Source organism: Saccostrea cucullata, unplaced genomic scaffold (genome assembly GCF_032062105.1).
Source record: "Saccostrea cucullata isolate Sc308-1 unplaced genomic scaffold, CSIRO_AGI_Scuc_v1 ctg3719, whole genome shotgun sequence".
Lineage (NCBI taxonomy): Eukaryota > Metazoa > Mollusca > Bivalvia > Ostreida > Ostreidae > Saccostrea > Saccostrea cuccullata.
Genome location: NW_026927101.1, coordinates 213,083 through 226,912, shown reverse-complemented (window position 1 = coordinate 226,912; position 13,830 = coordinate 213,083). Strand labels below are relative to the sequence as shown.

Below are 13,830 nucleotides of genomic sequence, written 5' to 3'. Positions count from 1 at the left end.
CGGTGCATAACTGCATAATGATTCTCCTTTTTCGTTGCTAAGTAAATTTAATTTATTTCTTTGTATACATTTAACCTTGGGTTTGAATTTTAAAGGAATTTTTTTTATGATTACATGTATATTTTGAAAAACGCTTCTTTCGCATAAACCAGGCTATAGTGAGGAATACTACTCTCAGCAGTTTGATTGCAAAAAACCATGTTAATGTAAAATCAATCAGATAATGCTTTGTGTATAATAATAAAAAGAAGTATAATAATATGATTTATTCAATTACAAAATGTGGTATGAGTTGACAAAATCGAAAAAAAAAATAGCGTCGTAAAAAGGTACTAACAACAAAAAAAGACGAAATAAGAACATATAAAATTTATACATTGTATATATATCAGATACCTTATTTCTTATACCGAAATATTAATAAAAACGTAAATTGAAATATTCCTAATGCACCAAAACAGCTCAAATTATTTACTTATTGTTTTTATCTTTTAAAATTGTTACGGAAATATTACGTCCTAATAAGTCAATCGTTTAATCAGATCCCAAATCCATAAAAATGAAAACTCTGTGTTTCGAACAGAGATGAAAATTGAATGACAATCAATATTTTGTCGGTGAAGCTTGTATCATTATGTTAATTGTTTTATTTATATAACGAATACAGAGACTATTTTTACTGAATATGATAATAGAAATTATGTATCAGAACATATTTTTATATATATAAATCAGATACCTTTTTTCTTATACCCAAATATTTATAAAAACGTGAATTGAAGTATTCCTCAATGCGCCAAAACAACTCAAATTATCTATTTATTGTTCTTAACTTTTGACATTGTAACAGAAATATTACGTCTTAGTAAGTCAATCGTTTAATCACATCCCAAATCCATAAAAATGAAAACTCTGTGTCTCAAACAGAGATGAAAATTGAATGACAGTCAAAATTTCTTTTCGGTGAAGCTTTTATCATTATGTTGATTGTTTACTTATATAACGAATACAGAGACTTTTCATTACGGAATAAAACAATAGAAGTTATGTAATACTATCAGATTTTTTTATATTAATTACTTTTACTGAAAATTACATGTCTTGTATAAGTACAGATCAATTTTTTTTAATTTCTTTAAAAAATGGACTTTTTTTATCAGTTGTCAAACACAGCTTAGCATTTCACACATACAGACTGACTTATAAAGTAAAAAAAATGTTAAATCAGTGAAAACATACAATGACATTATCATCAATGCAATATCGTCTAAAATGCTTTTTTTACAAAAACATTTCTGTACAGAAGTAATACGAATAATAAAATGTTTTCTTTGTTTGTTATTTTTAAATTATCCAAGCTAAAGCTGATATTATTGCAGACCAAAAAATTTATTTTTTCTGATAAAGTTGGAACGTTGATTCCAATTCAAAAACATGAAAGAACGCATTTAACTATTTATACGTTGTACTTGTTTAGAAAAGTTATATCATGACACTTTTCGTAGGGACTTTTCTTCTTCTTTTTGCTCCATTCTATTTGGTGAATCATGATGACCAGGTAGAAAATCGACCTCTGTTGATTCACCTAATGGCGCTGTCATGGGTACAAAACTCGCACCTTCTTCATTTAAACTTGTTCGTCGCAGACTGTCCATTATGTCGTAATCCCGTAGAAATTCTTTGTTGTTTGCATATTCATAACATCTTCTTGCCCTAATGGCCTTTTCCGTATTTACATAATTATGATTGACCACTGCTTGTTTCATGTTTTCTGTATTTTCATAGTCTATGTTAATGAGTTCATGATGTGGCTTTTCATAGTCCTTTCCTTTAGCTTTATGGAAACAGCTTGAAAAAAATGTAAAACTTAATGATATTTAAGAAAATATATATTAATTAAAAATTAAACTTAATTTATGTAACATAAAGGATTATAACAATCTTTTTTGTAATATTGTAATTTCAATGTTTATTGGACTATTTATACGAGTGTTACCAAGAGAATGTTTTGTCAATATGTTTTTCAATATTCAAAAGGTACTCTCAGCTAGGCAAAATATGTCTAATATATTCAGGTAATATACTGAATTGACGAAGGATTTTCCTGTTATTTCCCGATCATTACAAGGAGCACATAGCGGGTGTAACAGGTTGGCATGGGAACACTCCCTCCTCCATGGCACCTGATTCCACATCTGATGTTTTGGAGGTCCGTGTTTGCTTTTCTCCTATTTTGTATTGTTTTATGGAGTTTGATATTGAAAACTGTTCGTCATCTCCGTATCCTTCATTTACACAAAATCGAAACTATTTATATGTATAGATCAAATTTCAAAAAAAAAAGTTTAAAGACTTCACAAATTGGAAAAAAAAAACTAAACAAAAGTGCCTTTGACGTTATCTGACTAGGGAAAAAATATCTTTTTATATGTAACGCTTCTATTTGCCAGTGCTCGACCTTACAGCAATAAAAAATCTAGAGATGGCTTAACTAAAAAAATTTCTATTTGCTAGTGGGCTCAGGACCTTCCCCCTTCTCCGTTTTAAGGGCTTAAATGACATTTGGTAAAGATTTTCGTGCAAAATATCCTAAAATGTTTATTGTTTTAAGACTAATTGTTTTCTAAAATAAAAACAGCGAGGATTTCTACGAGAGTTCATTCTTTGTACATACTGGATGAAGATTTAAAAGGTATTTCACTACTCACATTTCCCAATTTATGCCACCCCGTCGTTTTATGATAAATACCACTGTAATGGTGATCACAAGCAAAAGAATAATGAACACCGTTACTCCAGCAATCATATCAGCATTGTTTTCTTCTTCTGTATAAATTTCAACTGCAGAAAAAATATGTTTAAAGCCAACCAAAAAGTTTGTTGAAAGAAATCGGAATTTTATTTTCTCATTTATTTCATCGACAGAGCAGTAAGCAAAATTTATTCATCTGTTTTGGAAAATGATTGCAAAAAAGTAAAAAGTTTAATTGTTACAAATCCGACCTGGAAAGAGATAGAGAGAGAGAGAGAGAGAAAGACAGGAAGAAAGAAAAATGGGGTACACCAGTAAAAGATTGAGTTGACTGAACCTGATTTACATGGATAATTGACACATTAATACTTAACTTTGCATTACAGAGCACGATCTGTCTTTTCTTATTTATGTGGGAATGTTCGAAAGATATCAATCTTTAAAGGATGCTGATAGATAAGTTGATTTGCAGGAATCCTAGCAACCTTGATTGACCTCAACAAAGCACAATTATATAATCGTAACATCTGGCTAATCACGTTTTATACAAATTGTTGGATTCTCGTTCTAAAAATGAGTTTGACGACGGGAAGTGCCATATAGCTGATAAACACATAGGCCAAAATGTAAGGGCAAGTGTCACGAACAAAAGGGGATGCTTGCACCCCCTAGGCACCTTATGCCATGTCTGCAGTGTCAGAAGGTCCTTGTTTATGTCCTGTTGACAAAAAGGTATTCTGTCGGAATTCTTTTACCCACGCTTGAAAAGTGGGAGGGTATATATAAAAAACATGGTTACTGTCTTGAAATATAAGCGATATTTGGGCGAGGGTAAGAAACCTGAAAGAGGGCGAGGCTTGCCGAGACCTCGTACGTTTTCGACCCGAGCCCAAATATCGCTTATACTGCAAGACAGTTACATGTATCATGTTTTTTGTTTATCCTGCAACAAAATTTTACATTTGAACGTCCAAAACAAGTTATTTTCGACAGATTTAGGCACATCTCTGCAGTTGAAACTATGACGCCATGGCGTAAACATTGCAATATACATGACGTCACAATGCTTTTAGAACGTCGGAACACATGCACGAGGCTTTATTAGGGCAGTGACCGGATAAAGCTTTGGTTTATTAGGTTACTTTTATTAGGTCAATGCAAGGGGTAGTTGCAGGATAAAATGATCGGGATGTCCGTCCGTCTGTCTGAATGTCTGTACGTTAGTTTGTTACACTTTGGGGTACCCATCTTCTATTCACAACTCCTCTCATACCACTGAATGAAATTAAATGATATTTTCACATAATCTTTGCTACATAGTGCCATTGTGTAGCTCCTATTTCTACTTTCTGATCGGACAAGTAACTCGAATTTTAACTTAACAAACATAAACACGGCCATCCTTTCTATATTATTGAAGGCTAGCCATCTCTTATCTGCAACTCCAACTATACCGTTAAATCAAATTTAATGATACATTCACATATTCTTTATAGCATATTGTCATTGTGCATTATCTAACATGCATTTTGATCTCACACTTATGGCTGATCTTCCAAAGCAAAAGATTGGAGAATGGGTATTAGTTGAAGAGATCAGTGCTCACAGTATCTCTAGATTAGATCGAAAACGGTTCGTTGTCTCCCATTTTACATCTTGTAATCATCAGTAAGTAATGGTTGTTTTATGTATTAAAAGTGATGTATGATAAAATAATGTTAAATTTTCATTTCACAATATATTTTGCGGAACTGAATATTTTTAAAATATCTGCCTAAGGAATGCTTTATATATATTTTAATAGTTTTTTAATGCTGACTACTTCTTAAAAATTGAAAAATGTTAAGCTTATTTTTTGTCCTTTCAATGGGGTTTAACTTTAGGTTTTTATTTTTTGTAAGATTAGACTATTTTGTGCTTTTTTATTTTGACAGCATCAATTTAGAAAAATATGAATATTTATTAGCACAGAACAGTATCTCACCCCTTGTTCTCCGACAAAATATCCAACGTACAAATATATATACTCATTACTCTTATTGACTTTGAGTACATTGTACATTTGAAATAAAGCCATTCATTAATAATGTATCATGCATAGGTGAATAAAAACAGACTACATGTATCTTTGCTCTATATATACTAGATAATAACCTTCAAGTGATGCAGTCGTGCCCTCCACAAAAGAGACAACATTAGTCTGTGTAGTTAGATTGTTGTCCCTGCTTGTGTTGTTCGTGATAGATATGGAATCATTTCCCGTTTCTAAGTCGCTTTCTGTGATGTTTTGCATATACATGCTCGTGTCGGTTGTATTTCTATCAATAATCTGGATGGGTGTAGTAGAAGTGTTTGTTTCCTCATAATTTAGATCCGACCTGAACAAGAAAAAAAATATGCGTTTATATATTTTGTAATAATTAAACAGCAAAGTTACTCGAAGGACTAAAATACAACGTCAAAATTCTCCCAGAATATTTGTTACAAACTTATTTTTATAAACAAATATTTATTCTCGAGCGTAAAATATCTGCGAGTTTCGGGACTTCCTTTTACATGCTAGTACTACTAGTCGTGAATCAAATGTTAACTTATGTATCAGTAAAGAATGTTGCCTAAATCGCGAAAATCAATAGTTGCAAATGTATTCCAAACAGTCGAATCGCAAAAAATAATTATCACGAATGCTAGTTTGTTTACAGTAGGCTATTAGTAAGAATTTCATTTTGATGGGATATTTATTTATATATTTGAATATGCTTTAAGGATCAGAAGGGAAAAAAAGATATAATTTGAGGGGCATTTACACGATTTTTGGCAATTTTTCTACAATGTTGACTTTGTAAAATTGTAATTTTAATGGTGTTTCTTTTTATTTGAAATATGTTTCTTAAACATAAAAATCGTTAGCTGCAGAACTGTAGCTCTCCGATTTTTTTTTTTTTTTTTGACAGACAAGAGAGCTACAGTGCCACCCATTGAAAAAACTGTATATTTTTTGCGCACAAAAAGTGCGCTGTTTCTTGATTTATTTCACCTTTCTTAAACACCTGTCATCTCAAAATTTTTTCTAACCGTGTATTCCTAACGTATTCTTTCACTGTTCTTACAAGAAAACATTCCTTATAATTGTTGTCAATAGAGCTCCTGGCCCTGAAATTGAGATCATCGAAAATTTCGTCTATATGTACTGCCATTTTGGATTGCAAGATAATTCGGTCCAACATTCTTCGTGCAGTTGTCAAGAACGATAGTACTTTATAGAGGAGATGGGAATTTTTGGAAATCTATCTTTTTTGCCATTTAGGTAAGAATATGAAAGAATTAATCCAGAACTAAGCGCAACTTTCTGTGCGCAATAAATATACAGTTTTTAAAATGGGTGGCACTGTAGCTCTCCGGTCTGTCATATGTTTTCGGAGAGCTACAGTTCTGCAGCTAAAAAATCGTTGGATGAATGTATACCATTTAGTGACGATTGACTGATAGTCTACTTAGATGTTACTGAACGGCAGTTCTCTGCCCTTCAGGGACTTTTCTAGACCACTCTGTGACAATTCAATTAACTGAATAGTGTATGCGGGGTTTTTTTTCTGGCAAAAATTTCTTATTCAATGAATAAACTGTTCTTAAATCCATTGAAAGAATACAACCTAATATTTTACTTCCACAAGTATTGTCACATCTAACTTAAAACTACATATGAAATTAAAACCAAAAGAATTCATCATGCAAAAATTCAAAAGTTTGAATAAAAAAATTAAAAGAAACTAATATTTAAAAGACTTCCATACGGTGTTGTGTTCTCGTATTGTTGCATTGTTTCATCAGAACTGTTTTCATTAAAGTCCCTCTGAGATTTGGTTGATGTGTTATCCAATACTGTTGTCTTAACTGTCACACCTGTGCCTTCAACTAAAACTATAAGTAGATAAATTTAAAACCTAGACACATATCAATTTTATAGCATTCAATTAGTCAAAAAAGTCACGTTATTATACGTTTAGAGTTTGCCTTAAACTTTGATTATAAACTTGCATAAATTTTCTCAAAATATTCAATTATGAAAATATATTACATAAGGCATTTACATTCACCCCCAAAAAATTATATGTCAACTAAACCGTAATGTTGTAAATTTGTATTTACCATATTATAAACGTTAAAGAACATGATATGAAAATCACATCTCTGTAACAAAAGTCATTTTAAGAGTTTAGATACATGTAAGATTGTGAATTGTACTCTATATGTTTTAACTAGGTTGTTCTTATCTATTTTACCGCTTATTGACACTGATTTTTGCTGTTTTGCGGACGTTTTATTCTGAAGTTCACAGGTAAATAATCCTTCATCTTCTTCTGTCAAACCTGTAAATGAAAATCACAAAAAAGATAACATTTTCCTGAGATTTTTTAACGTGTTTCAAACAATTTAATATACTCAAAAGCTCAAAAGAAGTATTTTTAATAAAATTTCAGTAAACAAGTTCTGAACAAATTTTGATAACATTTTCGTCATGCAAAAACGCATGTATCTGGAAAATATATCAGATTTGGTTTGATTTTTTTTTTGGAGGGGGGCACCTTTGTCTTGCTCATCATAACTATGTACTTAGTTAATTTAATACCCAGGAGCAGAGGAGAAGATTTCTGAAGAATTAATGCATTCTCACTATATAATAAATAGAGCCCCGCCCTAACACCAGAACCCCTGACCCTGTGGCCATAAAATTCACAATTTTGGAAGAGGCACTCTTGCTCATCATAACTATGTACTTAGTTAGTTTATTTAATATCGAGAAGAAGAGAAGAAGATTTTCAAAGAAATATTGCATTTTCACTATATAATCTATATAGCCCCGCCCTAGCACTAAAATTCCTGACCCTGAATTTCACAATTTTGGTAGAGGACTCAATGCTCATTACAATCATGCTAACAGTTTGCCTGCTTGATGTCAGGAATGAAAAAAGACGATTTTTAAAAGTTTCATAAATTTTAGTGGTTTTGGTCATACCTCTCAGGCCCCAGGAGGGCAGGGACCATGAAATTCACAACTTTTGTTTCTCTTCACACATAGATATTGTACACAAAATTTGGTTGAAATTTGTTCAGTGGTTTCAGAGAAGAAGCTGAAAATGTTCAAATGTTAACAAACGACACAAGAGACACACGACGGACGACGAACGACAAAAACGGATAGTAATAGGTCTCCTGAGTGACTCAGGTGACCAAAAAATGAATGCCTGGATTGGTATATTTTTGCCCTTATTTCATTGCACTTCATGCAAATAATAAATGTCTAGAAAATAAAGAAATCTTGTACCTTCTTTGATGTTCAAAAGTTTGCCCTACTGAAAAAATTCTTTATTAATCTTTAAAATTATTTTTTGCTTCAAATTCCATTTTTGTGCAAATTCAACATAAAAAAATAATAAAAAATTCGATTACGCGTTGCAAAATTTTTCATTTTACTCATTTAAACATGATCCAACTTGTTTTGTTCAAATTTTTTGACAAAAGTTTGTTTGTATCATCTGTTCTTAAACGAACTTAATCATTTGTCAGGAAGTACTGATTTTTGACATTATATTGAATCAAAATTTACTACAGATTATCTTTCCGAGAAAAAACACTTTGGAAATGAAACATCTGTGAGAAACATACTTAATATTAACAATCTGATTGGATCAAACTAAAAATCAAACATCTATGTTAACCACAAGGAAGTGCAGACTGAATAATGACATTCTCATGATTAAAATCAATATGAATTTAAAACTGAAAACGGAAGGTGAAGAAAACAAGTAATGATTGATTTCTGGTCTGTAGATTGTATTGTTTTGTGGATTTTTATATTGAATACTCTCGACAGCCTTCATTAAAGATACTACAAAAGATACAAATCTGTAATCAGGGCATAAAATACGCATTTCTAGAAATTCTAGAGGTGGAATTAGATGTCTAGAAGGACAAAACATTCTCTGTTGAACGGACACGTTTGCCGTTAACCCTACCCGTATGCGTACGGATTTCAAACCACGTTTAAAAACCAAGACCTTAAAATGAAGATAGAACAAGTCAGACAATATACAATTCAATGTTAGATCATACAAGTATTTGCTTGCAAGATTATAAATGACCATAGATTTACGGGAAATGACTTAATGGGAGTCTGTTGAAAGTATTTTACCGTAACTTAAATTATAACTATAGCCTCCCTCGATTTTAAAATTGATTGTACTCAGAAGATGCTAGCGCGCTCTTGAATATAAAATATGAAAAAAAAGTAGTAATTAAGCTAAAAATATCATTAAAAATACTAATCGGTGGGTGGCACAGCAAACATGCCGTTATATTACAGATGGGGATATTTACAATGCAGGAGTAAGTGTCTCCTTTCATTTGGCTATACATAATGTGTACGTGTTGTCATGATCGAACAAATAGAAAAATTTGTAGACAAGTAAGTATTGATATAATGACACCTCAAAATAAGTATAAAAAAGACAGTCAGCATTCTGATAAACGTAGTGGATTGTGAAGACTCTGCTAGGCAACATCTTTGTTTTAAAATTCTTACTGATATGTTCCAGTTGAAATAAGTCTAATTTAGTTCATAGAATACGTCAGTGGAGAATTCAAGGTAAAAAGAACATTTAAGAGCCAATGATCTATCAAAGCTTAATTAATTTTGCCATTAGCGAAGTAATCTGCCTGATTTGTCCTTCAGACAATTAAATTGTTTATACTACTTTAAATTATTAACAGATAGATTGTATGCTAAATGTCCAGTATTCCGGTCACAAACAAACAAAAGCAGGTTGATCAGGGTATGGTTTCCGCATCTTAATTTTTGACATTTTTGAACGAAAGCGCGGTTCTAATACAAAATTTTTTTCTTAATAAAAACATTGTATAAATTATTAAAATGTGTTACCCAGTACCCAGTAATTTTGACTAATAATATCAAAAAGGAAATGACATGTTTATGGCTTTAATATTTGTTTTCAATTTTAAAACTCCTTACATTCAATTTATACAAATTTAATGCAAATAGTGGTGTCTTGATCTATTTTTATATATAGACAAAAATTAAAATAACAAAATTATATAATTAATTCGAGCCCAAATTTATACATTACATTATCTATTAATCCTATAAATAGCTTGTTATATTGAAATAAAACAAACGATAAAAATATTTACTTTTGATTTGCAGCGAGGAAACAAATCCTTTTCCCCCTTCTGCAAATATATTTAAGCTGTATCTTGAGTCTCTGACATCCTCATTAAGCTCTGTGAACGAATCTGTGATTCTGACGTCATCTTTTAACCACGTCAAAGTGTATCCTGTGACAACGTCCATAAGGGTCATGTTTGCGATAAGGCATTTGATGACAACGGTGTCACCAGAGTTTAAAAGAGTTGCGTTGGTTACAACAATGAATTCTGGAAACTTGGCTGCAGGTATTATCATAAATGACAGTAAACAGATGACGGTTGTTTCTGAAATTAAGAAAAAACAATTTAAGAAAATTCAACACATAACGGGGTGATAATACACTCTAAGCCAGTAATCCGTATGTCCGAAATATTCAAAGATTCGGTTTAAAAATTGTACAATGTAGTATGAATTTCTATATTCCTTTATCATATCCTAGTCAAGACACTGATCCTAATTTCCCACTAAATAACTTTTTAAATGAATTTGTCAATGTTTGACGCAAATCAATGAATGTAAAAGAATAGTTGTCATTTTAAAGGTCAAAAAATACCTCTTCTACCGTGTAAGTTGAAGGATACAGCTGTACATATCGTTCATTCGTAATTGAAGAAATATTTATACTCGTTTGTACAATTGAAAAGTCGTTTTTTCATGTCATTATTCATTATTATTTACGATGTCCTTTGTAGTCGATCTGGTGTCTGCTTTATTTGTTTTTTTTAAATCGTGATTTGAATCCATTCCAACTTCCTGGGGAATGAATTCATGGCAATAAGGTCAAAAACTGAAAGTAAACTTGTATCAAATTTCGATTTATAATATCTATTTCAAGAAAAAAAAAATAAATTTTGATATTGAAAATGATTTTAATCAAAGCACACATAAGTAAAAAAAAATCCTTCAAAATTCTTTCAATAGAAATACTGATTTGGGTTAAACTTTCAAATAATATTTCTGGGAAAGTACATTGATATGTTGAAGAAATCATTTTTTGCTCAATAAAAGAAAATGAATTTACATATGTCTTTTCCAAAAGGATAGAAAAAACACCCATCAAATTTGAAGTAACTCACACGAGAATCATTGAAATTGCTTTTCAATAGAATATTCACCTACAGTTAAATACAAAATATTGTATTCTTTAGCACTATCAGGAGAGTTTCTTTAAGAACATACCTGCAGTCAAAGCAAATCCTATCATTTTAACATTTCAAATATATTCGATTCCTGTATATTTTTTTAATGTTGTATAATCCGAGAAGAACACATTATGTTGACTAGTATTTTATCAACGGGGAAAATCCATCAAAACATTAAATTATTGACCTACTTAAAAAGATATTTTATATATAAAACTAACATAAGGACGATTTTCCGGGGAAAATTTCCTATATTCGGTAAAATGATAAATATTAGTAAATAAAAAATACACAACCTAAAAGTTGATCGTTCGTTCTTTGTTTGATCAATATTAATAAGAGGATTGTATTAGCAATGCTGAAAGTGCTAAATTTCTTTTACAAAATTAATAAAATTGAAACAAAATAATGCAAAATTGAAATACAAACCATCAAGATACATTTACACCATATATAAAAGCAGTTAAAAACAAGAAAGGAACTTTTTTAGGCATTTTTTGCTTAACAATTGGTGCTATAGTATAAGTATTCACATTTCACAAGTTTTTTTTTTCTTTTACAAGACCTTCATGGAGTATTATTGTTTTATACTTTGATCTCAAGCTTTGACTTGCATCTGAAAATAAACTTTTATCCATAAAATGGATGTTAGAAACATCAGTTTCATAAGCACTACACTTTCTTTGTCGCATTTAAAATATTTCACTTCACATGAGGTTATTTATATAAAACAGTCTGTATGCTTTCCGGAATTCCGGAGTAAGACGAACTTTCGTTCATGACCGGATATAAACGATAAATAAATATACTTAACGACAATCATTACTTAATGAATAAATTGTTTATAAAACTTTTTCTACTGTTAGTAAATGAAAACCCAATGTTAGGTCAAACGGATATTGATTCATTTGAGATTTTTAAATGTTCATTTACAAACAAACAAAACAATAATAGGGAAATATGATTTTCTTCAGTTTTTAGTATTATAATTTTTCTTTAAATAATTTATTAAATCAATTTCAAAATACAGGACATTAATTAAAGACACAGACAATAATAGGTCTTTTACAAATTATATGTTTCAACTTACCAAGTGATAAGGGAGAGAGCATCCGTGCCATTTTAGCATTATTCCACATTTTCTTTTGATTAAATTTTTGTATGTTGATTTGAAAATGTACAATCAGGGATATAAAATCTCAACTTTTTATCGACGTAGAAAATATATATGTTATACATATATAAAGACCTAATCCCAGGGATTTTCCATTCGTCAAAAATAACTAATAGATGAGTTTCTGAGAAATATTTATGATGTGTGTACTCAGGAATATTAAATGATTAATATACAATACAAAGAAAGGCAACGTATTATTTGAGTTTCGAGGACTGATTAATAATTAACTTTAATCGGTCATTTTTTTCAATCTCTCTCTTTTAACTTAAGGTCATCTCAACCACTGGATTTTTAATATATATATTTCATTGAAAATATATTTTTTCCCAAAATGATTTTTTTAATTATTTAATAATTTCATTGGAAAATTAAAAGAAATTTATTTAAATGAATGATATATATTTCTATCGTCAACTTCCCTTACTCATGCAGCAAAATACCTTCATCACCTACAAACGGAGTGTATATATCTCAATTGATTCGATAAGCAAGAGCTTGTTCTACGTATGAACAATTTCTAAAAGGAGGTAAATCATTGACAAGCGAGTTGATGAAACAAGAATATCAGCCGTCTCGTTTAAAGTCATCTTTTCGTAATTTCTATTGTCGATACAATGACCTTGTCAGCAAATACAATTTATCATTGAGTCAAATGCTGACTGACGTTTTTCATACTAATTGTTAGTCCAATATTTATACACTGAATTGCCGACGGATTTGTCCATTATTTTACGTTCATGACAAGGAGCACACGGCTGATGTGACCGGACGGCAGGGGACGCTCACTCCCCCATCGCACCTGATCCAACCTCTGATAATTTGGAGGTCCGTGTATGTTCTGGACCTATTCCGTTTTGTTTTATTGACTTTGATATTTAATACTGCACGTTATCTCCACATCCTTCATTCTTGTAAAATCTTAAACGTTTATAGAAAAGCTGTATTATGGCATTTTTCGTAAGGTTTTCTTCTGTTCTTTTTACTAGGACATTCAGTTAAATAATCTGGCGCCAACGTTCCAAGAACACCATTTTTGCCTTCTTTATCGGAGCTCTTCTCAATCGAAATAGGTTTAGTTTCGTAATCATTTAGAAAGCTTTTATCATTCACATCCTCATAAGCTTGTCCGGCTCTGATAGCATGCTCGTAATAAGCATAATCATGCGTAGATTCCGCTAATATAAGCTTCTGTATACATCGTGAGTTTTGTTTGGTAAAAACTATTCGTTGATATAGTGGTTTTATAAATAGACCACTTTATTTTCCGATAAAATCGAATGGTATAAATCTGTCGTTTTCAGAGAGCACTGTGTATATTTCATACATGTATGTTTTCCTGGTTTCCTTCCTAATCTTTGGATGCAGATTAAATATTGATAAAAATGTAATTTATTGTTCAATTTTAACATCATCACAAAGTGTTTTTAAAATGCATTCTTACATCATATATAACATTTTTAGATACGTTTTCCTATTATGTCATTAATGTTATTATTTTCGCTATAAACCCTGAAAAGTGTTGAATCACACGGGA

At 30.9% G+C, this 13,830-nt stretch overlaps 1 protein-coding gene across 1 annotated transcript; it reads right to left on the bottom strand.

Annotated features, from left to right (window-relative positions):
• Positions 1-727: 727 nt before the first annotated feature.
• LOC134273446 (uncharacterized) lies at positions 728-12,294 on the bottom strand. The gene is made up of 8 exons (XM_062755638.1): positions 12,210-12,294; positions 9,962-10,261; positions 6,977-7,122; positions 6,831-6,870; positions 6,547-6,673; positions 4,907-5,130; positions 2,709-2,841; positions 728-1,848 (listed from the first exon to the last, which is right to left on the bottom strand). The coding sequence occupies exons 1-8, from the start codon at positions 12,256-12,258 to the stop codon at positions 1,488-1,490; spliced, it is 1,380 nt and encodes a 459-aa protein (XP_062611622.1). The 5' UTR covers positions 12,259-12,294; the 3' UTR covers positions 728-1,487.
• Between the last annotated feature and the right edge of the window lie 1,536 nt (positions 12,295-13,830).